This window comes from Coffea arabica, chromosome 6c (assembly GCF_036785885.1).
Source record: "Coffea arabica cultivar ET-39 chromosome 6c, Coffea Arabica ET-39 HiFi, whole genome shotgun sequence".
In the NCBI taxonomy this organism is placed as follows: domain Eukaryota; kingdom Viridiplantae; phylum Streptophyta; class Magnoliopsida; order Gentianales; family Rubiaceae; genus Coffea; species Coffea arabica.
Window position 1 is genome coordinate 4,240,489 of NC_092320.1, and position 24,196 is coordinate 4,264,684.

The following is a 24,196-nucleotide window of genomic DNA, read 5'->3' on the forward strand; positions in this document are numbered from 1 at the left end:
TCGTACTTCACCTGTCGTAGCATGCAAATTCTCTTGCTTTCACGGGATTACTTTATGTCATCTGGATCAGTGGATGGGGATAGAACATTTAAGGACCCGCAATAATAAAAAAAGGAAATATCACAACTTGTTTAGTAGTCTGATTCTGCTGTATATCATCTAAATCTCACGAATCAATTAATGTTGCTCCTCCTAATACACAACAAGCCCATAATAGTTAAAAAAAATATGGTACTTGGCAGTAAAAGGGCAGGGAGAGTGGAACTTGCGAGGATTCTTTACTTCCCTTGCTTGGACATGTTAAACTCTATTAAACATTTATTCTTGTTCTAGAAATCAAATTCTTTTTAAGTAGTCAAAGCCATGTACTGAATTCTTCTAAAAATTAGGAAAAAAAAAAGGGGGGGGGGGGGGGGAAAGAAAAGGAGCCCTGTATTGAAGATTGACTTGTTCTAGCATGCAAAGTCGATGGAAAAAACTTCGTCACTCTTACCTCAGAAATTATATAACTGTGATGTGATTATTCTGCACCCGTACCTACATCAGATTGATCACTGCTTCACCACTCACAGAGTGAGCATTTTCTTGTGACATGTAGTTCAAAAAAAACATAAAAATCAAACGAGCTATAACAAGTTATAGCATGTTTTTACTTTTCAGTTTCAAGTTTTCAGAAAGGCAGAGGAAGTAGCTTCAGGAAACTTGAAGTTTCTGTGACCAGTACAAAACAATATTATAAATTAGTACTGTGATCACTATTGCTTTTCGGATTAGCATGTCGCTCACCTGTTCTCTGTATCTTGATCAACATCCGAACTTTCGTACTTTTTCCCCCTCTAAGAGAAAGATCATGCCAATGCATTTTCAAGTTTTGCTGTCCGCTTTTAAACAGGCATCGAAAGTACAGTAGTTCTTGCAATCACTTTTTCTATCTTTGAGTATGTTAAACATGGCAAAAGGCATATAATTACCAAGCAAAAGGACACGATCATCTTCTTTATCTATTAGTAGTACCTTTTGACCTTTTGCACTCCACTAGAAAAGACATGCCTAGAGAACCACTTTCCCCAGTGGCCAAAGCCGAGCCAAGCATATCTTATAGCTGGCAGTCCCAATAATTTACTCTTGTCCTGTGTAGAAGCAAACAAATATGGTGAAGAGGTCAATGCATTGATTTTGCAGGAGGCATCAACCATCATGCATGGAGATCGTACATTTTTGTAGGCAGCCCAAGTTGGACTTGTTTATCACGTATTGATTTTTCATGTTGCCACTAAAAAGCCTAAACCCCACAAGTCCTAATCATACAGTAATAGATGATGGAAACATGGCTCACATGTATAATATTTGTAACTTTTGGTTAATTCTAATGTTACACGACTTCCCCTCGCAGTCCAGTTACATTAGTTCATGTTTAATCCATTCACAAAACAGGCATCTTAATCAGTGGCAACAAGTATACTTCATGTACGCATAGAAAAAGGAAAAAACAGCAATGAAAAGAGTTTCTTGGGAAACCTCTCAATTCTAGTTTTGAAAAATGGTACGTGAATTGACCGAGGTTGGCTTGGGATGTCAATAATTCATCTCAGACTTGTTAATCACCTCATAACTGATTCTTTGAGGTATACTAAGGATTTCCGACAGGGGTGAGATTAGTCACAAGATTCTGGAATTAATAACTCTAAAAGCCCAGAAAAAGTCCCGCACTGAGCTTGACCAGTTTTATAGGGGGAAAAAAAGAAGTTAAACCAATAATTAAATTATTCTCTCGGTGAAGGATTCATTGTGCATGTTGAGCATCGAAGTAGTTTGATTCTTGAAGAATGATGCCATTTCCAGTTTTCATGAAATTAAATAACTTTGGATCAGCTAAAGACAGCAATAACACGTCGATCGATCATTTCCCGGAAAACAAAATGGACATGGGGACTTTCATCACTAACTATGTACTGTCAAAAAAGGTGTACGTTTTCATCGAAATACACAAAAGTCCTAACCCCCACGAATGGAGAAGCCTAATAATGACTACCTCGAATCAACACCATCCGTGATTCATGATCCTTCCCTTCAAAACCTTCTGACTGTACCTGCAACAGTCGGCATCAGTTGTAGTATGCCACCTTTTCATCTGTCTTGTTTTCATCAACGAAGAAGTTGTTGCAGAGATTGGTGCTAATCAGTTGTTTAATCTCTTCAAGACTATAATCCAGTGGATTTTCACTATATGGCTTCTGATGATCAGCGTATTCAATAGTGACGTCACTGTTGAATATAATCTTCTGATCTTCATGATCAACACCAGTGCTGCAGAGGTAGTTTTGTAAATCATGCTCTACCTCTTTGCCGTAGCTGTTCTGATTTGTGGAGCTGCCATCTGAAGAACTACAGCTAGCTTCACCTCCGAACCTTAGGAGACTACTGTCTTGAACTAGGTAACTGTGCATGGAACCACCCATATGTTGACCTTCTTGAAAACCGGTACTTATTGAAGAACAATTAGCGTTCAACAGACTTGGCGGGGTTGATGAAAAAGTTTCATAGCGTGAGAGGGACCTAAATTGGGTGGTGGTGTGATAATTGTGATACGCCGATGATATTGATGGTGATGGAGCTGAAAATGGTGATGATGTTAAAGATGCAGGCTCAAACCCCGAATATGGTGATGCGTAGGGGCTGGGTTGATGGCATTTTTTGTGAGATCCCATTATTTTCTTTTTCAGCTTGGTGTTCCAGTAGTTCTTGATGTCATTGTCCGTCCTGCCTGGTAATTGAGCTGCTATTATTGACCACCTGCACCATTGTATTTGCAATATGGGATCAAATTGGAAAGGACCGTCCGAGCAGGAACTTTAACCTACTTCTTCACTTCTTTTATTGATACAACATAGGTTCAAGGAAAAGGGGAAAAAAAAAATTTTTGGGGGGGGGGGGGGGGGGGTTGGGTGGTAGTGGCAAATAATTAAAATCATACAGAACATATGAATATGGGCAAGATCTGGAGGAAAAATAGTAAAAAACAAGGCAAAGGCTGGTGATTGTACCTGCTACCAATGCTCGCAAAGAGGCTGCAAATTATGCTATCCTCATCATCTGTGAAGTCTCCATGTTTAATGTTGGGCCTGAGGTAGTTAAGCCATCTCAATCTGCAACTCTTTCCGCATCTTCTAAGCCCTGATCATAATTATGCCAAGAAGAAGACTCATTCATTGGCACCAACTGCTGGCAAACCATAACAAATACCAGTGTTGTAATTACACGGAAATTCGTAAGTGGGCTTACCAGCCTTCTGTGGAAGAGCTATCCAATTCCCTCCAGTCCCTGACTTTTCTATGTACTCCTTCAGCTTTGCATCTTCTTCAGGGGACCAAGGTCCTTTCTTCACATTCGCCTTGTCACAGCAAGGAGCTCTTCCCATCTCTCTCTGGTGGTTACACTCTGTGCCTGTTTCTGCTTCTCTCTATCCAGGCTTCTTTCGAGATATAGAGTGCTTTTGAAATGCTTGAGTGTGTGAGTGTGTGTGTGTGGATTAATTTCTTTGCTTTGGATGTCATGTCCTTATTTGGACAGCCAGCATATATATTAGTATATTTACCCGGGGGGGAGATACTGAAGTCAAACAACAGACTCGAGATTTCAATTATCACTTTGTATAATAGCTCGCTATTCCGTCATCAGCCGGGACAAAACTTTCTATCATTTAACAAACGCCACCCAGCAGCGACTGAAGCCCCCCGTCGATTTCTATATCCCAAAGAATCCAAGGCCTGCTTTCTCAATTTATTATGCCACCCAATTCACGAAAATTGCCCCCGGCCGCAAATGATTGGTCCAACCGTCATGTTTTACTTGGCTGTATATTGGCCAAGTCAGAAGCTCGCCTTCATAAAATTAAACCTTCAAGTAAGAGGATCGATGTATATCAATTAGTACTAGTAAGAGGGTTCATAAAGAAATTACCACATTTTCGAGATATGCGTGAATATAAATAAAGGTTAAAAGCGTTAAATCTTAAAACTTTACTCTCAATTTCACTTTACCTCGATAACTTAATTAAAAGACACATTGCCCCGGCTTTATGTTTTAGGACAAGAGTACCCTTCCATATTAATTATTATTTTATTTCTTTTTTTTTCCTCCTTTTTTTGCCCTTTTTGTGCTTGTCTTTTTCTTTATCTATTTCTATCTTTTTTGACCTTTTGTTATTAGAAGTAATAATAATGATCATAAAATCCATGCGATCTAACAACAGTAGCAAATATAAATCATAATAACATGGTGGTTAATCAACTATACATTATATTAGTTACTTTATTTTTTGAGAGATACTTTAAGTAATTTAAAGTTCTAGTTTGCCAATATCCTTTTAAACAATCAGATAGCTAGTAATATACACTATTTGATCATGACAGGCATATATACTAGTTGTTTATGCGGTACAACTAATAGGAAAGTGAAACAAAACAGTGACAAAGAAAAAAAAAAGAAAAAAAATTAAAGAAAGTAATAAAAAAGAAAAAACAAAGAAATGAATAAACAAAATAAAATAGCAAGGATACTGTTGTCTTAAAATATCAAACAAGGAGGCAAAGTGCTTATTTAACGACTTCAGGCGGGCCAAAGCGCAACCAAAGATTAAATTCAAGAAGATTTAGCCCTATAAATAATTTGGTGTATTTGACATGCGTATTGTAGCATTAATATATTTATTAGGAGGACCGGATGTACTGTGCAGACCAAGACCAATGACCGGTAAACAAGAGATGCAATTAAATTGTCAATTCCTACCTTCTATTTTATTATATGCATGCTTCCACTCTTCATGCACAACAATTGTGAAACTCGTCCACATCCCTGAATATTATACTATTGTTTGACTGCTATGCTAGTAGTATTTGATTCCAGCTGAACATTAACCAGATAACGTGTCAAGGTTGTAATCAAATCTTTGTGCCTGGCGCAACCCCAAAAAATCAAATCACACAATATGAGGAAGCTCTCGAGGTTGAAGAAAAACCTAAAAATTTTTCAAATTTTTTGTACTTTGTAAGTATTAGAATTCGGGCTATCATCAGTAGCTGCATCTTATTAATGCACTGGTAGAGTCGGGTGATCAAACCATCCTTTTTTCTCCCATCGCAGGATTCGTGTAAGTTGGATTTTGTACGTCCAGGTCCAGATACAGGCATACAGCTAGCTGCTAAATGGTGATGTATCTGACCCAGCCACCTGGTTTCGGCCACTAATCTGCTAAAAGAATTGGTTTCAACTAAGTTCCTACTTATATTTAATCACATGTTTCTCAAAATTTTGATTCACAACTTGATCGCTTCACTTGCCTTTTTTTTGCTTCCGGAAACTTTTCCAACTCCGAAGAACTTGATGAGAAAAATTTTCACCTGGCATGTGTTAAATGTAGTTGATTTATTATTTTCGTGCTGCACTGATAAAAGGGGAAGAATTCGAGAGCTTTATGTGTTAAACTGAAATGATCGCGAGTTCTGGTTTCAAAGTGAAATGTTGGCCACAGAGAACGGTTCTAGTGTAATATTCGTTCGTTCTACTCAATGACTTAATTGGTCGGAAAAACAGCTGACTTGGAACATTTTGCACGTCATTTTGGTTCAAAAAGATCGTATTTGAACCCACCGCTGCTCAGATTTGGGCTGCAGAAGCAACAAAAAAAAAAAAAAAAAAGGGCCACAGTAATTATTCTAAATAATAATCTACTGGCCAAACACATTAGCTACTAATTTTGCGCGTAGCGTGTAGTAAAAAACATTCACACTTAATTTGCCTTTCTTGGTCAAAGACATAACTAAAGAAACTTAACCAATAAAGTTGAATCGTAATTATTCAAATTAAAATGGGTCAAATTTTTTAACCTTTCCACCCCTTCCTACACCTTTCCCACCCCATCTGTTGGACACAAAATTAAAACCCTGAACCCGACGGCAAAGAAGACTTTAAGATCCCTTTCTTGTCAATCGGGCAATTCCAATGGTTAAAATGGGTCAACCTATTTCATGGCTAAGCATCAACCCAATTGGATAAAAGCATGAATCATATGCCTTTAAATTTAATTCTGGAAGCTGTAAGTATCTGACTTCACTATATTTGAAATGGTTGGCGCTTGATATGGGAATAGACGAAGCGTATGTAGACGAAGTGAATATTTGTGTAGTAAGTAGCAAGTCATCTGTATATGGGACACCAGCGTTTCCTCCATTTCTTTTAAGGAAGTTGTAAGAAACTATTAGGTAGACAGACAAACTAGACAAATGGACTGGACCAATTAGTTACCAAAAAAAATAAAGGACATAGGACCAATTCACAGGCTTAAATGGACCATCATTTTTCTATACCTTTACATAAAACAAGACTAATAGGTAAAGAAATAGAAGGTAATTTGGAATCGAGAATTTATCTATATGCAAAAGAACTCAATAATTGCCTGCATAAATCACTTTTAGATAAACTCTGAAGTCGACCGTGATCCTACACTAATCTTAAACCATTTATAGGTTACGAGCAAAGTACGATTCTTTCCTTTTTTTTTATCAATTGTCATCGTCTACATCTATTCCTAACAAAGTACGACCCGGATAATGCAAACTTAAGACAAAAGAAAGACCCCATCTACGGTCATTGTTGTAATTAATACTCATATATATATTTTTGTTAAGGTCATTATGGTTGTGAATTGGTCCCTTGTGCGCACTATTTTCCTTCCTTTTCCTGTTTGCCATTGACCTCGACTTGTTTCCTGCGACCACACCAAAGGCGAACCTTTAATTTGGAACCTTGAAGGAGAGGAAAATGGTTCCCCGATATTATTATTTTTTTTTTTTGGGTAACCAGAGAGAGAGCTCATCCGCACTAAAACGTCACGTCTTATAAGAAAATTTTATTTCCATCCGAATAAACTATTGGACATGTTTAGTAGTCAATTCAAAATCAGTGAAAAAGTTTTATTTGAACATCCAATGTCATTTAGACATACAAAGATTCACTTATCCAATTGAATTCTACTCTGTGTGCTCAAATGGAGTTCTCTTACTAGTTTTGAACCGACCGTTCCAAGTAGTAATTGATAGCAATTGGTAGGAAGCCCCAAATAAAATTTCTCGTCCGTCCATGCGTAGACTCAACAAACGGGAGTACTACGTTGTTTTGTTATCAATCTCTCTTGTCGTCAATGACTCAATTCAGTTCACCGGATTCAATTGCAGTCAAGATGCTTCGGGAAGAAGAAACATTTATTAATTATTTTTCCTTCGTAATGATATTTTAATTAAAACGGGGTATACGTAGGTGATCATTGAAGTCTTGTGCGCAAGGTTAGTTGTCCTTTCACTCTAACACCTGGGAGATAATGCTGTGATCAGCAGTATCAACTGCTTGTATGATGGCGAACACAAAGAATTGTAGATTTTGAAGCCCTGATCCAAGAAACTGTAAAAACTCCATTAACTTGACGACGAACAATTAGGTGTCCAATTTGATTTTGTCTAAAACGTTTGAACATAAATAAATGATCATCAACTGCGTCAAATCTACATTGATGAGCTACAGATAGACGATGATGGGCTCTGTAGCGTGTACTTCATTACGACATTTAGAAGAAGAAGAAAAAAGAATTAGACCTTTCATTACTCTATTTAAGGAGAACAACCACCAACCAAAATTCATTGGCATTTCAAACTGTACCCCTCCTCGTGTCCAATCAACAGAAGTTTATGAAAGATCAACGTTGAGAAAGTGTTTTATTTTTTCAAGAAAAAGAAGAATAAGGAGAAGAGGCTACCATAGGGTGGTTGAATTTCCCTAACCACCATGTAGTAGTCGTTGCCAATGATTAAGATGGCCATGGCTTCATTTTAATACGGTATGCGATTGACACACGCATACTAATGTTGCCTTACCTAACTACTATATTGCGTGTTACTCTTAACATTATTCGTCCTTTTGAGTTTAATTGTGTACCAAACTTTGTTGATAACGGATTGGTATAGTGATAGTTTGATTTCTCTCTTTTTTTATTTTTTAATTTTTGAAAAAGTATTTCTACATAGCACAACTTTTGACAAACGAGTCGAACCCTCTATCCTTGTGCATGCATAAGAATCCAATTCTTTCAAATCCACAACATTAAATTTAACGAGTCGAATTCGAGCTCAAGAAATAAATACTCGAGTGTTCGTCGAGCTTGATCGAGCTTTCATATTTTATTTATATTATATATTTATATTATACTATATATTATATATTTTTAAAAAAATTATAGATTTATTTCAAAACTCGAGCTCGAGCTCGAGTAGCTCGGGCTTGATATTTACTCGAGCTTACTCGAGTTCAAACGAGTCGAGTTCGAGTTTAGTTTTATTTCATCGAGTCGAGCTCGAGTCCAAATTTTTTTACTCGATCGAACTCGAGCTCGAGCTCGAGTAGCACAAATTTTGATCGAGCTCGAGCTCGAGTATGGTGCTACTCGAGCTCGATAGCATCTCTAGACCGATTAGCCTGGCATATTCTTAGGTGTAGCAATACATCAATCTGCTCGTTCACAGCAAGACGGGACCAAGTGGGATCAATATATAATTCAATAATTGGGTATACACGATAGCTGTGCCAGCTGCATGGAACGGATAATCTTTCCTGCAAGTCAACCACACACACACAAACTGGCTAGGGCTATACTTAAGCATATGAAGTGAGCACTTAGGACCCTCTTAATTATCCCATGAGATGTTGGTTCCTATAATATGTTAAAAAAAGAAAGAAAGAAAGTTGCATGGACTATCGCTATATGATGAAATTGTATTGTCATTCTTGTTATGTCCAAATTTCTGTGTGTGTGATCCCTAAATGTGCGTAACTGATCAGGGTCCAAAGAACTGTTCTAGCTGAAAAGGAAACTTGTTACTCAATTCCAATAATTTGAAGGACCTACACATAGATAGATATTGCTCCACGTGGGGAGAAAGGAGAAGAAACAACATATTTATGAAATGGACTGGTCCAAGACCACATGGTTGTTGAATGATGTAATAATATACGGAAACAACTTGGGTATTAATTAAGAGGTTAGGAAGGAAAAGGAAAACCTCCCTTTTGCATGCTCATACTGAGCAGTGAGGTGGGTGCATGGCGGTGTCCCAAATCCTCCATAAATTGAGTGAACAAGCAAGCAAAGTGAAAGCTATAGTAAAGAGATGAGATGGGGATGCCTGCATGCATGCAAATCATGATCTTTAGTCAGCCAAGCACCTCATACGTATACGTGCAAAATGCATGCCTAATTTTTATTCGCTCTATTCATATATTAGTTCTACGTTAATTGGGTATATATGATTGCGTTATCCAACTGGAAGTAATTCAGAACAGTGAGCGTCCCTACCCAATTATACATCTTTGATGACCGTCCAAATTTACTTCATATAGGCAATTAGGTATAGCTAGGGATTAAAGTCCATGGTTAAGTGTGTGCCTTGACTGGGGGCAGTCACTTTTCAAAGATGTAGGTAGCAAAACTATGAGGAAAACTGAACCAGATCCAGCCTTTCTAAATTATAAAAGCCTAGAAAGAAGATTCCACACGAAAACAGCCCACGCTCACTGTGCAAGCTCCTCATATGTCACATTTACTCCTCCTCCTCTTGCCTGGAGAAGAGAATGGATATTTGTGATTTTTCTTCAAGGGCTTATTAATAACATGAAGGGTATTTTCAAAAGAGTCAGCCAGCTTCCTGCAGCTTTCCTGATTTCTTTCCCACCTAATTTGGGCGGAAAAATTTTGCCCACTGCGGCGGTACCATCCATCCCTCCAGCCATTCCATTTCTTTTCTTTTCTACGCTACCGAAAACTGCCAAACAAAGAAAGACTGGCTTTCTTTTCTGCCCAAATCTCCTAAATCCCAAACTAGGGCTTGAACTTTTATTTGGGATATTTTACATCCTAAAGTCATTGATAAATGTTATTGTCAAATTGCACCTTAAAATTTTCATTTTTAAGTAACGCTTAATTTGCGTTTGCTATAAATCTGGAAGAAACTGCTGAATGGAAGTCAGACTTCCCAGCGTGGTTGCTTGAATTGGTTCAGGCGGATAATAGGGGCAGTTGCTCCAAAAGTTGTAATCTGGTTTAGTTCATGAATGAAATGTTGCCGTTTTGAAAAAAAAAAAAAAAAAGTAACGCTTAATTTGCAGTTTACAATACTGATCCAGAGTTACCAATTTATTCCAGATCACTACGATCTCGTACGTATACATACTCAGCACTCTCATTTCTGAATGTTGAAAGTGAGCATTAGCCCCTGATGTAATTCCAGAAGCAGACGAGTTCTACGGTATCAATGCAGTTAATGCGTGTGCACATACGTAAACTCCATATTGGCTAAGCCTAGATATATTAAAAGTAGTTTACTTATTGATGATACTTTGACTTGAGTACTGCAATTTCCTCCATATTAATAAATTGTCTTCTTGCTTGATTTTCCGACATTTCTTGATTATGCATGTTTTTCAAATTGATCTGCAACTACAAATGCTTCCTCGGTTGACTTTTATTCCCTCACCCGCTTTTGTGGGGTCCTGTCAGCTTTTGTTTTTTTTTTGGGGGGAGGGAGGTTGGGTTTGTGGACTCCGTTTGAATTAGATATTTTTTTATCTTTTTAAAATATTTTATTATAGTAATGTATATAAAAAAATTTTACTGTATATTTTTTCGCGATATTTTTGAAATATATTTTGAGATATTTTTAAATTTAAAAACTTTTTAGTATATTTTTTAAAATTTAACATTAGCACTCACCACCGCCACCTCCGGACCTCCCCTCCTTCTCCTTCATCCTCTCTTTTCCTCTTTTCCTTCCTTTTTCCGCCACAACCCCGCCCCTCCCTTCCCTGATCTAGTTGTGGACAATTCGGGGAGCGGAAGGGGGAAGTGTCGGGAGGTTGTGGAGAGAAAGGGAAGGGAAAGGAGAAGGAGGAGAGGAGAAGAGGCGGAAAAAGAGAGTGAGAGAAGACAGAGGAGGAGGGAAGGGGTGGTTGGTGGGAGTAATAGATAGAAGAAGAAAATGATGTACGTTTAATTTTTTAATTTATTTTATATAGTTAGAGTTGGTTTTTATATACTGCATAGATGTAGTGTTTTTAGAGTTATTTTTTATTTATATATTACTGTAGTATTGTATGTGAAAAATTTGTTGTTCAAAATATGGGAAATCCAAACGGAGTTTAACGGAGAAAATTTTAAGCTCTAGTGCAATTAATTAAGTGCAGCCAAATGGGTGTTGGGCAATTCTTGGATGACATGTAAACGACGACAACAGGGAAAGAGGTCAATGGCACTATACTAAAATAGCTCGGTGAAGTTTCCGTTTTTCTTGTGTAACCATACATTTAGGCAAATTTTACTTGCACAAGCAAGAGATGCCATTTGTTCAGCTGCGGTGAGAGATATCATCGAGGTCAAGAATATTTGTTGCACGCAAGGAACGAATATCAGGTTGATTTTGGTAATATTTCCTTTGATTTTCTTCTAAACGTTTTTCTGTGATTTTTCTGCCAAAAAAAATAAAAAATAGTAAAAAAATAAAATGATCGGACCACCACTAAGAATGCCGATTGCCGAATGAGTAGTGGGCCTAGTGGCTACTCAACTGCTACAGTTAATGAGCTGCAAATCCAAATCTCTCTGATAAGGGCCAACCCTGAAGATATAAGGCTGCTGCAGACGGCACTATAGCCCAAACCCCAGATAAGTAAAGAAAATTAGTGTTGGTCTAAATAGGTGAGAGAGCTTCTGGGCTCCATCATCTCCTTCAAACTATTATGGGCCCTGACCTTTCCACCCTTCAGCCCATGGTCCAAAAAATAAATGCAATCAAGAAAAGAAACCGATTTGAGTCTGGCTTTGCAAGCAGGCAGAGAGCTGATTTGATTCCATGACATGACGAGGATTAGGGAGCAGAGCGCCCTCCCGTCCGCCTGCTACAGCTTTCTACCAGTGTAGCGCTTATTCATCCAGAGGGGCAGAAAGATAGCCTTTTGGTTCCTACTACAGCTTACTACGAGACAAGAGGGGTCCTTGATTCCTTAAATGTTACTACTAATTCCTAACTAGTGCTAGTAGTGGTAACCCAAAAGGCTTCAATTTCCAATGCTGCAAAAATCCGTTTTTCGGGATTCACTTGCCGGTTCTCTATGCTAGCAATGTCTGCACTGTGTAGCCGCTTTCCCCCAGTCTTCCATTCCCTCACTTCCTATAAACTTTCATCCCTTCCCAACCACAACTACCTCCCCGCTTACCCCCACCGGAACCGCTTGAGAACTTGGGCCTCTGTATCCAAGAAACCCAGGTTTCATTTTCTTCCTTTATCCGTGATTTAACCCTTTTGAACTCTTGTGCTTGCTCAGATTTTGGTGCTTGGGATTGGTTATTTGTGTGGAAAAATCTGAATCTTTTTTGGTGGTGAATTAGGGGCAGCAGAAGGGTGAAAAGCAATGAGGATCTTTACAACGATATTAGAGAATTCTTATCCGCTGTTGGCCTCCCTCACGATCATGTTCCCTCCATGAAACAGCTCTCAGAGCATGGAAGGTATATGCTTCTCTGTATCACTACTATTCTTTTTTCTTGGTTATTAATATTTAGTTGCTTCAGTTTTGCTTTCGTTTTTCGTGGTAGCATTTCCTACTAGACAAGTCTCGATCATTCCATGTTCGTGGCATTGGCGATTAACGTGTATTTCTTTAAAGATTCTCTTTTATTGGCAGCTGTCATACTACCATTTTCATTTTCTGGGGTGTCTTATTATTGTATGTTATTGGGATAGAGTTCTCACATACAGTCAATTGAATAATTTTTTTAATTTCTGTATATGATTCTGCTAAGAAAGGATGGCAAGAAGACCTGTCAACATTGAGGGATTGCAAATCCACTTCCAGGCCTGGCACCCTTCCCCGCCCCAACAATATCTATATAAAAAAAAATGGAGAAATGGGAATTGAAGTCAGGCTGATTATGAGCTTTAGGCTATGTTGGTTATTATTAAGGAGTGGATCTTAGAAAATCATTGAAGCTGTGATAAAGAGGTTGAATTCTTCACGTTGGTTATTAATGAATTTGACACAAAGTAGCGGCTACCACACAATACCATCTATTTTACAACTGCAAGACATGAATGCAAGAGAGTTGCATTTTTTAAAACAAAATTTTCTTTCCACTTCTTCAACAGGTGGCATATCAGAAATACAGCTGCTAGATAGCAAAGGCAAGATAACAATCTGTTTTTGCTTTCAAGTTCTCAGCTTGGTCTTCACAAAAATTGAACTGATTGTGAATTTGAGAAGGGTGCCGGATATTCTCTTTTGAAGTTGAATCGGACAAGAAATGAATGAATTTTGAATGATAGAATCATCATGTGATGTGGTCTTCTGAGCTTAGAATGTTTGGAACAAGTCATGTTTTCGCTGATGATAAACAGAAATTAGATATTCAGGAGCAGCTTAATATGGAGAAAACTTTGTGTATGCAACATATTGTCAGTGCATATATTTTCAAAATAAAGAGATTTTTCTGACTATGTTGGCTTTTGTCCTTTCATTATCCCTTTTTTTTCTAGGCAGGACCTTGCAAATATTGTTAGACGAAGAGGATATAAATTTATAAGAGAGCTCCTAACAAGATCAGCAGAAATGCAAATCAACATTTCTATCACAGAGGAAAAATTGACAGGAGGGCAGCATATCCCTAGTGGCGGTGAAGGTATGTCAATGGGAATATATTGATAGTCTCGATATTGAATTCTGTCAACTAATCGAAGTTCTGATATGCAAACTCATACATTGAAACTGTTTCAAAAGGTCATCATGAGAAAGTCAAAGACTCATGTGAGGATACTTCCTTGTTGAGTGAAGCTAACGAAATAAAAGAGCATGAAAAAAGCTTAGTTGAAGATGCTCAAACTAATACAGGGCTCGATTCAGACAAAGATGATTCTTGTAGTCCAGAATCTTCAATTTATCCATCGATGCAGGACAAGGTGGCCAAATTTATCCAGGATGGAGAATTGGATGACGTTGAAGGTAAAACTTTTCTTTCAAATGACTAATGACCAAAAGGCATGAAAAAATATACTGCTTTTTGAGATTCTTAACTCTTAATTCCTCTTTTGATACTAAAACATGTGGGCTGAATAATAAAGTGTGCTGGTGATGTGGATGTACATGTTGCAGGCTAAGTCCAATGTGACTGCTCCCAGTAATTTTTTCAACACATAATTAAAATGTAATCTTCAAAATATGAAAATTCTTGGATAAAGTTTCATTCTGAGTTCTGCTTATGAAGGAGGGTTCTCTAAACTGTTGTTTATCCTGCCTAGCAGAATATTCGAGTAATTTTGCACTTTGATTGACAGACAGTGGATTTGACATTCTGAATGAAAGAACTTCACAAGATTCCACAGCAATTGCTCAATCACCATATGCTATTGAATCGAACTCGATTTCAGTTCTTGGGCAGCAGAATGATCCTGTGCTCAATAGTGCTGATACAGTGAATGGAAACATGGCATCATCCTCTCATCAGGTTGAACACAGAGTATTGGAAACTAGTTCCTCAAGGTTTGCATTTTGTATGATGCTTGAAATTGAAAAATAGACATTTTATTTTCTTTCAATGCTGAATTTATTTTATCTTTGGTGGTTCTTGCTGTTATTTATCTTTGAACGATTTATGATGAATGTTCGTTAGGTATATTTTTCAGTAACAAAATTCTAGCACTAAGTTTTCCCATTCATCAAATTGCTCCAATCCCATGATCTGGAAAGTTGAGCATAAATAAGAGAGATACAGAAAAAATAATGTATAACCTTCTTCTCGCTCTCTTTTACTTTCCTTTTTCTACATGACTTTTAGGGTTTCTTCCTTAGTCATGTTACTCTTGATGCTTACTCTTCATAACTTTATTCTTTAACTGCTGGCTAAATGAAATGCAAAAGTTGTCTTGAAAACTGTTATTTCCTCTTTCTTTTTGGCCCATAATATACTGCCTGGAAATTGGGTTGTTGAGCAGGATTGATAGTCATTCAAGTGAAGAGGCGAATATTATTGACTTTAAAGAGGATCAAGAAATTGAGGTCATTATTATCTTTTTCTTGAAATTAGTTCTTTCTAACATAGCAAAAGTGAAATATCTGCAATTACTTAATTTTACTCCCTGGACTTTTTGTTTCATGTTCAACCAGGCCCAAAACTTGGGGAATCAAGCTGAAATTAATCATCTAAAGTTCATTCTGGTAATACTTTATTTTGCACCTTGTTTTTGCCTATCTAGTTCTGAACTTTGCTTTCCACCTTTTCATTTTCCTTGTGTATATATAATTGAATGAGTAGAGCGTGATTTTTTTCTGCTGTTAGCATCAGAAGGAGTTGGAACTGACCCAGTTGAAGGAAGAGATTGAGAAAGAAAAGGTGATGTTTTTACCTATTAATTAATCACTCCGTAAAAAATCTAGTGTGGCATCTCGTTGATGAAAAAGTCTAAATTGTTGATATTCTGTTGCTTGCTTGGCAAGGGATTAACTACTAAACCTTCTTTCTTGATACACCAAATGTTGGTTGTACTCAGAGGTTGATGGTAGGAGAAAGCAAGTTAATTAGAATGATTATTGGTCACTTTAATACGAGTTTTCTGCCTTGCAAAAGATGAATATTATGTGTGGTTTAGAGAGTTAATTTATCCACTGAACGTTTGTCTGGTCTAATTTCTTTTCATGTTTGCTGTCAGGTTGCTCTGTCTATTTTGCAGACTAAGGCAGACAAAGAGATTATTAAAGCCCAAAAACTTATCCTGGAAAAAGATGCCGAACTGCAGGCTGCTGAAGAGAGCCTTTCAGAACTGAAGGAGGCAAGTTCACTTTTCCCTGTCTTGTGCTTGTCTTCCCAATACTTAAGGTCATTGTCATTTGGTGGTTTGTGAAGTCCGGTATGAACTCTACATTGAAGCCCAGATATAGGTGGGGCTTTCACAATTGGTACTTTATACTATATTTATTTTTTGAAATTAAGAAGGTTGTTGGAACTTGTCTTCATTTTTGTGTTCTAGATTTGCACTTTTTTTACCCCAAAACTACTGCTGTGTATCAGGTTACATCAGTTTTACATGGTCATACTATTTTTGAAAGTTAGTGGCATTTATAATATAGTCCATTTCAAAATGGATAATATATATTGGTGTCAAGGACATTAAGAAAGACTTCAGGCAATATAATAGTTCAAAGAGAGAAGTGAATACATGCGGGCCCTTAAGTTTAGTGGTAACTTTTCAATCAAGGCAAGTTAGGGCATGATTGGTTTGCCAAGAAAAGAAAAGTAGGACACGCAATTTCAATTGAGAGAGTGGTATTTTGTGATTAATCTGCTTGTTGGTGGGACAGTGGAACACATGGTGGACTGCAGAAAACATTTTATAGCTGATTTCTGCTGTGCACGAACAGTTTGGGTTGTCTGGTTTGGGTGACTAGAAGGGCTTGAGTTGTTTGTGGAAAGGATCACCTTTCATAACTATTATTATGTCTTACAGCTGAAAAATGTACAAAATTTCATCTTGGGTGAATGAAACCATGTTAACTTTCAAACAACAGTCTGCCTGCCTACATCATTCTTGTTTGGTTGACTGAACTGCAAAGCTTTAGTATGTTTTCACATTGTATTTGAAAGACTTGAACTTTAATGGGAAAAAAGGTGCTTGCAGTTTTTTGATTTCACTGCTAGTGCAATTCCAGTGTCTTCTTTTTCTCTTAAGCTAGTGAAGGCCTATGCAATTTGACATACTTTGACTTCTGTGCATGCTTCGTTTAGCATCCTATAAAGTGCAGTAGCTTAAACATTGAAGCTTTTCCCTTTCTAGTCTTCGTCTGCCATCAAGTGCAATTCTTTTATTTCTTTATCTGGTAGGTTGAAATTCAGTACTGGGGAGAGGGTGAAGTTGTTGAGGTGGCCGGTAGCTTCAATGGTTGGCATCAGAAGATTAAAATGGATTCACAGCCATCTTCCAGCCTCTCAGACCCAAATGGATCACGGTTGACTTAGTTTTTCTGCTTCTAAACCTGGTTTTGGATGTTTTATGTTTACTTTTTTATCATGTTATGTGCTAGATTTGATGCAATGCTAAAGTTGCTCTATCACTTCATTTTATGGGAGTATACCGTGGCAATGGAAGGAAAAGCTGAATGTGTTAATGAGTGATAAGATGTTGTGATTTAAAGAAAAAAATTAAGGGAAAAAAGTACTAGCAAGTTTTCATGTGTTGTGCCCTCTAACATTTTGCACATCCTTTCTGACATGGTGCATTAAGAGAATCTCTTATCTTCTTAATGGATGGTTGACAGTGGTTTCTTCTTGAATATCCTTTTTGCTTGAAGTAGTGTCAGAAACAAGAATAAGTGATAAAAATGAATTTTGCAGGAAATCTCGACTTTGGAGATCAGTATTGTGGCTTTATCCTGGGGTTTATGAGGTTTGGATTTATATCCTCCAGTATCCAATGGAGATTTCTCTTCTTTTTCATTTGTGAAAAATTGGATAAATGTTGCATTTAAATTGAAATTTAGAAGTGAAATCTAGTCCATCAATGGCTATGCGTTCAAAATTTGGCCCAGAAAGATCAAATGATTAATTATTTTTAATTGAACTTTTTGCTGCTATAATGCTCTTTTAGTCCTCTTGGAATGCTGTTACATAATTGAACTTTGGCATGTTGTTTAAATGGTTTTGTCTTGTCTTCCAACATTTGATTTTCATGTAGATCAAACTGTATGTTGTACAATTCTGTAATAAGTGCAATCAATTAAAAAGCACTTTGAGAGGAATTGCCTCAGAGATATTTTTGTAGTTGTGGTTATGGTATCAGTGTGGGTGAATACAGTAAGAGAAATTTTTGAAATTCAGAAAAAGTGAATAGCACCGCAGGTGGATTAGCTAATAAAACTTCCCTAAGATCTTCCTTTTGTTGTTTTAGATGATGTACTCAACATATTAAATCTTCTGTTCTAAGTGATACTGAAGTTTTAATCTACCCCAGACTCTGTAGTGTCCTTCCTGACAGGTAAACTCAATTAGTGCATGCCATTTTACACTGAGGAAACAAGACGGAAACAACATCCTAAAAATTCAGCCAACTTCGTAAACCTTATTCCAGTTCCTCTAGGATTTTGGTGCTGTTAAATTTGTGTACTGAGATTTCCTGTTTATATTGGTGCTTAATTTTTCTTAACTGAATGATATATGTTTTGTGTGTTACACTGTTTCGAATAGTTCTCTTTTGATGTAATAGATTTCGTTTTTGTTTCTTCTTTTATTTATGATGTAGTATTCATGCAGATAAAGTTCATTGTGGATGGCCATTGGACAGTTGATCCTCAGAGGGACTCAGTTACCAGGGACACCTTGCATAACAACATACTTCGAGTTGTTAGATGATAAAAGCAATATACTTTTTTGATGTACATACCTAAGGTATTATCACTTCAGTTATTAATTTGCATATGATTTGTGTTATGGCTAATGTCATTAAGACCATGTGTCTGGGAGCTCATACTTATGGCATCTACTTACAAGATGCAAATCATTACGTCAATGAGGCCTGACAGGCGTACGATAATATACCTGCACACATACGGGTTTTACAAGTGTGTATGCATATGTAATTATGCACAGGGAGCAGGCATGAAGGTGGTGGTTGTGAGACTGATCCTTTCAATAATATCCCCAAAAACCTTTTCTAAAACAGAAGAAAAAGGTCAAAAAAAAGAAAGAAAGAAAGAAAAACTGACCCATGATCTGCCAACCTGAAATTTTGGGACTTACCAGTACATATCATACACCAGGACATGCACCTGTATAGGAAATTCATGTTCTCTGAAATTATGTACATTTTGAAACTTGTTTTAGATTCATTTTTTTGGTTATATGATGAAAAAGAGATACTGCAAAATAGTTGTTCCAAGCCAATCATCGTTTTGGTTTTGTTTGTCAAACCACTATGTTCAGAATGCAAAGGGAATTTGTTGTAATTTTCAATTTGGAATGAACTGTTGCAGTTGTTTGTCTCCTTTTTCTTGTTACCACTTTGTTATCTGTAGTTGCTTTAAATTCATGCAGCATGGCACTACTGGTGAAACGTTTGTTTGTTTGTTTGTTTTGACCTTCAGAGAATGTCAGGTATCATTTTGCCCCCGCTTGCCACCCAGATTCTGCTGCCCTGCAGCGGATTTCCGCTAAACGTGTAGTAATCATGCGAAATCGATGCACTTCTGAACTGGATGGATTCAGATTTTGCATCGTAGGAAGGGGGTTCAGATGTCTCTGTAGCTCTGAATTACGTTAGTGCTGCTGCTGCTGCTGAAGAGTACATTTATAATTAAGGTTTGTAGACGGATTAGAACTAGCTGATGAGATTATTCTTTTTAAACACGAAATTAAAAAAAAAACTTCTGTGAATAAATTTCTGTTTCTTGGTACTCTGTGGCTGAGATTGTATAGCACGAATAAAATTTTGCTTCGTGGCCCTTGTGCCAGTATGATTTCCTGTGCAGCATTTGATTTTTGTCCTGCTTCTAAATATTCCTGGTGTAGGTGCAAACACGACCGGAGATCAACCGTAAAGTTTGGGGAAATCCTGAAAGAAGAATCGGTTGTAAACTACGTGAGAACAGGTTATGCCCAAAGGATCATTTTTAAACTTAGCAGGCTGGAGAAATAAGATATCGAAATTTCTATTATAATTAAACTTCATGCTAAATGTTATGGAGGAGAGGGAGTCTAAAGTGGCTTATGTAGGGATTGAAATTTCGATGATAATTAAATTTCATGCTAAATGTTACAAGGGAAGGAGAGTTTAAAGATGTCATTGGAGATGAGGAGACTAAAGAAGCTTGTGTAAGGTTGGGTCTGAATCATTAGACGAGATAAGTACATTACTGTACTCTCTGAATTTTTAAAAAACAAGAAAAGGGAATCACAACCTTTGATCTAATACAATACACGGGAGAGAAAGAAGCTTTCCTTGACTATTGGATCAAAGGCCAATGGTTTGAGAACCGCAACGGTTTTTCTGTACCACATCCTGTCTCACATTCTGTCCCACTCTATAGAATCTCGCCAAGTGTCCCTTAATAAATCAAATTCTCAGACAATTCAACTCGGATCACATTAAATTAATTAATCGATTAACCGGACAAAGAAACTTAATCTTTTTAACCAATATAATCAAAACCAAGAAAAATAAAAACATAATTACGGTTGTTTCAGCCTCTGCTTCACTGATTCTTCTTCTTCTTCTTCTTCTTCTTCTTCTTCTTCCTCCTTCGGATTCCTCAAAACCCATTTTCCCTTTTCCCCCCTCCAACCCATCGATGGCTTTCCAATCCCTCGCTCTTTTACTAACCCAGCACCAGCCGGCAGCATAGAAGTTTCCCGTATGCCGTAGGCCCGTAGCGATAAGTCACGTTTTACCTTCTCTTAGGATAGTATTCAGAACTGTGCTTCGTTTTTCCACAATGGCAGTGGCTGCGGTGAATGCTGCTGCCTCTTCTCTTGCTTTATCTTCACAATCTCCCGCTTCGTTTCTGCCTTCTGTTCCATTTTCCCTCTTCCCCTTATCTTCCACTTCCTGTCTATATCCCTCTGAATCAAGGAGATATTCCTCGTTTGTAACTTCTAGGAAAAGGGTCCTCTCTGGCCTCCATGTGGCCGCCAATAACCAGATTTCTGAAACTAGTGATGATTCAGTTGAAGATACAGAAGATTACGAAATGGAGGAGGCCAATACCGAGACTGTCGTTTACTCCTTTTCTCCTTTGCCTTTGCTATTTGTAGCTGCTCTTCCTGGAGGTATGCTTTTGTTACCTACCCTTCCTGAGATCAGGCATTCCACATTTTGAATCTGTGTATGCGCTAGCTGCTGTGAAGAGGTAGAAGAACTATCTTGGTATTTTTTTTTTCCCCAGCAGGGCAAGGGTGAGATTTAAGAGAGGAGATTTGAACCCAGGACTTCCTGAATCCTCAACTTTAGCTACTAAACTATCTTGGTAGTTGGCACTCGGCTGTTCTCTTCTTTCTTGATTCACCAATTTGCTCTATACTCTTCTCATAATGCTAATTGAACTGAAAATTTTCTCGTTATCACTGTATTACACATTGTCCTTGAGAAATCAAAGTTGGAATACAGATTAACCTCCTTTTTGGTGGTTTTGTTTTTTCCCCGGTATGTTGAATTTCTCCTAAAATGGATGTGGTTGATGAGACTCTAGGTCTCTAATCTGAAATTATAGAGTAAGCTTTTCTCAAGAATCATTCCCATGGTTAAGGATCGGATGATTGGTTTATTCTTTATGTCATAAATCAAACAATTGCCGGGAAAGGTGGTTTTAGATTAGAGAATACTGCTCAAAAGAACTGAAACACTTTGGGGTACAGTTTGCCAAGAGGGTCAGTTACACTTATCCGAATCAAGGACTAATGGCAGCAGGGTTGAGTAAAATGCCTGGAAGTGATCGTGTACAATGTTTATGGTTCTTGTGTTCTAGGATAGTCGCAAAACCAAAACTGCATCCCATCAATGTTTAATGGGACTAATCCGACGGAATAGAAGTTGTGATCTTCTTTGGCACTTTTAAATTTTAAAACAATCACAAGGCAAGTAATTCAACTGTTGGTCTTAAAAGTGTCGAGTAGAAATTTCAGATTTAAACTGAAATTTATTAGCATAATTATAGAATTTGAGTTAGGATCCATTAATTAGATGATCTTATTATACAACTCAATAAATAAATTATTACTAAAAAAGAAAGATCACAAATATTGAATAAGTTCAAATGGTGAAATCATATAAATATATACATGGGTTTCAAACAAAATTATTAGTTTTAAATCCTTATTTTTTGAAAAAATGTGAGGAATGAAAAAATTCATTTTGAAAAATGTGAGGAATGTAAAAATTCAATTTTTGAAATGTGAGGAACAAAACAATTCATTTTATAAAATGTTAGGGATGAAAAAGTTCATTTTGTGAAATGTGAGGGACTATTAATCAGATTATGTAAAAATTTGATTTGACAATTTTGCCTTTAAAAAATGATCACGTACAAGTCACGTGGTGAATTCCGGTAAAAACCTAGTCGGAAACCTAGGTAGAGATCAAATTTGGTTAATGTGAATTCGTAAGGGACGTAAAATTATATTTTTAAAAGTGAGAGACGAAAAAAATCATCTTGTAAAATGTGAGGGACGTTTTGAACGATTTTCCTTTTATTTTGTGAAATAACAATTTCCCGACAACCGTCGGTTTAAAGAAAACACTTCTGAGCTCCTTCCCTGTGGTCTTTCATTTCACTCTTTCTTTCAAGTTTCTTTCATTTCACTCTTCTCAGCTGCAACCGTGAGGTCTCTTTTTGAACCTTCTGTTGAGCTCGTTAAGTCTTGGAACCTTCCAGACTAGCTCGTGCACTGGGGTCACCCTGGTAATATGGCACATTACTTTTTTCTCCTGCTTCGTCCCTGCATTGTTTTATCATCTATTAGACCAGCAGAGAATCCAACAACAGTAACTAAAGATGAATGAACATCTGTCCCGAAATTTTTCCTGCCATTTTGTAGGCTGTTGTGCTTTTTGCTATGGGTGGGTATGGAACTTACCTTGGTTTCCGAATCCGAGTGTCTGATGATGTGGCAAGAACAGGAAATTACTGCCTTACTTATTTGTGCTAGTAAATTTTTTCTTCCAACTGTAATGTTTGGACAAGTCTAAGATCACCTCGAAAATTTATCAGGAGGAGAAGGCCAAAACCAAAGACTTGCATCCTAAACTTCTTGGAGGGATGTTTATCTTCTTTGCTCTCGATGCCGCAGGTGGAATAACATCTCTACTCACTTCAGATAAACCTATCTTTGAAAGGTATGCTTGGATTTGAATAGCACAACCTTCTCCCGGACAGCCAGTATCTTGTATGATTTTCTTTCTAAAACAGTAGTGTATTATAGTCGATGTACGTGTGTTTCTGGCAGTCCTCATGCTGTCACAGGTACCATCGGGCTTGCGCTTTTGACTCTGCAGAGTATATTGCCGGCATTATTTGAGGTAGCTACTCTATAAAAGCTTTATAGCTTTTTGGTCACGGGAAAAATTTTGATTTTCTTACACTGTCAGCAACTTCTCATCAACAGGGAAATCCTGGATTAAGGAATCCTCATGGAATCCTGGGTAGTGGAATCATGACATATTGTTTCTTGTCCATGCTGCACTTGGACTTCAGCTGGGCTGTGATTCATGTGACAAAAATGTTAAATGTGATTTCTGTGTGCGTACAATGAATATTCATAGTTAATCACTTGAAACATGAATTACACGTGACGTGGGTCTATTTAGGCTGAATACGCAAGTCTTTAATCGGGTTAGTGATACTTAATAAGGAGATGATCTCTATGATGCTGACCATCTTGGAACTACTTATCTTTTGAAATAAATTATTACGCGATTCCACCTAAGCAATGTCATCAGTGAAAAGGATTAATACCTAAATATTCCAATGCTATCAAAATAACTCGTGGCCGGTAAGCCACAGATGCAAAAAAAAAAAAAAAAAAAGTTTTAAATTAATCCGTAATCCTGCCTAATGTGTTAGGTTTAAGTCTCAACCAAACATATTCACATCTTTGTATATTACATATTAAAATGTGTAAATCTGATATATACTGACAATGTATACACTATTGTCGTTGGATTCATGTACACAAATTAAATTTCAAATTCAAATTTTGCATAATTATCATTCATCAAAAACTGACAAGCATATTCACATCCTCGTTAGTTCACGTGGTCTCCAATCAAATGCTCATACTCTTTTGCATTGCGTGTATTTGTTGTGATCATTAAGACTGTATACAAATAAGTAACAATTCATTAAAAAGTATATAAATTAAAAGTTTTCTAACAATAATGAATCGAATAAGTTCAAAGTTCATGAAAAATAATACTAATAAAATATGATCAACACTCAATACATTTTCAAACATCCTCAATTTGACACATAACTCATAAGTATAACACATTAACTTTATATATATATATATATATATATATATATCAAAATATAAATATATTATAAAAAAACTATATATATAGATGTATAT

General features: G+C 37.0%; 2 protein-coding genes and 1 pseudogene across 8 annotated transcripts; 2 read left to right on the forward strand and 1 right to left on the reverse strand.

Moving 5' to 3' along the window:
- Positions 1-1,877: 1,877 nt before the first annotated feature.
- LOC113695279 (transcription factor RAX1) lies at positions 1,878-3,752 on the reverse strand. Its single transcript, XM_027214311.2, has 3 exons — positions 3,283-3,752; positions 3,045-3,174; positions 1,878-2,793 (listed from the first exon to the last, which is right to left on the reverse strand). Exons 1-3 carry the CDS (start codon positions 3,416-3,418, stop codon positions 2,106-2,108), a joined length of 954 nt encoding a protein of 317 aa, XP_027070112.2. The 5' UTR covers positions 3,419-3,752; the 3' UTR covers positions 1,878-2,105.
- Positions 3,753-11,921: 8,169 nt separating this feature from the next.
- Positions 11,922-21,266, forward strand: LOC113696175 (protein PTST homolog 3, chloroplastic). 7 transcript variants are annotated; one of them, XR_003449696.2, is made up of 14 exons: positions 11,922-12,362; positions 12,485-12,604; positions 13,629-13,771; positions 13,870-14,091; positions 14,424-14,628; positions 15,081-15,144; positions 15,253-15,303; positions 15,425-15,478; positions 15,795-15,914; positions 16,964-17,088; positions 17,474-17,525; positions 18,389-18,523; positions 19,219-19,432; positions 19,643-21,266. XR_003449696.2 is itself a non-coding variant. In XM_027215550.2 (13 exons), the coding sequence occupies exons 1-12, from the start codon at positions 12,208-12,210 to the stop codon at positions 18,485-18,487; spliced, it is 1,410 nt and encodes a 469-aa protein (XP_027071351.2). In that variant the 5' UTR covers positions 11,922-12,207; the 3' UTR covers positions 18,488-18,523; positions 19,219-19,590. The 7 variants fall into 7 exon arrangements, 3 of the variants coding, with proteins under 3 accessions (XP_027071351.2, XP_071908295.1, XP_071908296.1); XR_011815676.1 differs by having other exon boundaries at positions 19,229-19,432; XR_011815677.1 differs by having other exon boundaries at positions 15,431-15,478.
- A 1,266-nt stretch (positions 21,267-22,532) lies between these two features.
- Positions 22,533-23,551, forward strand: LOC113695518 (uncharacterized; annotated as a pseudogene).
- Positions 23,552-24,196: the final 645 nt, after the last annotated feature.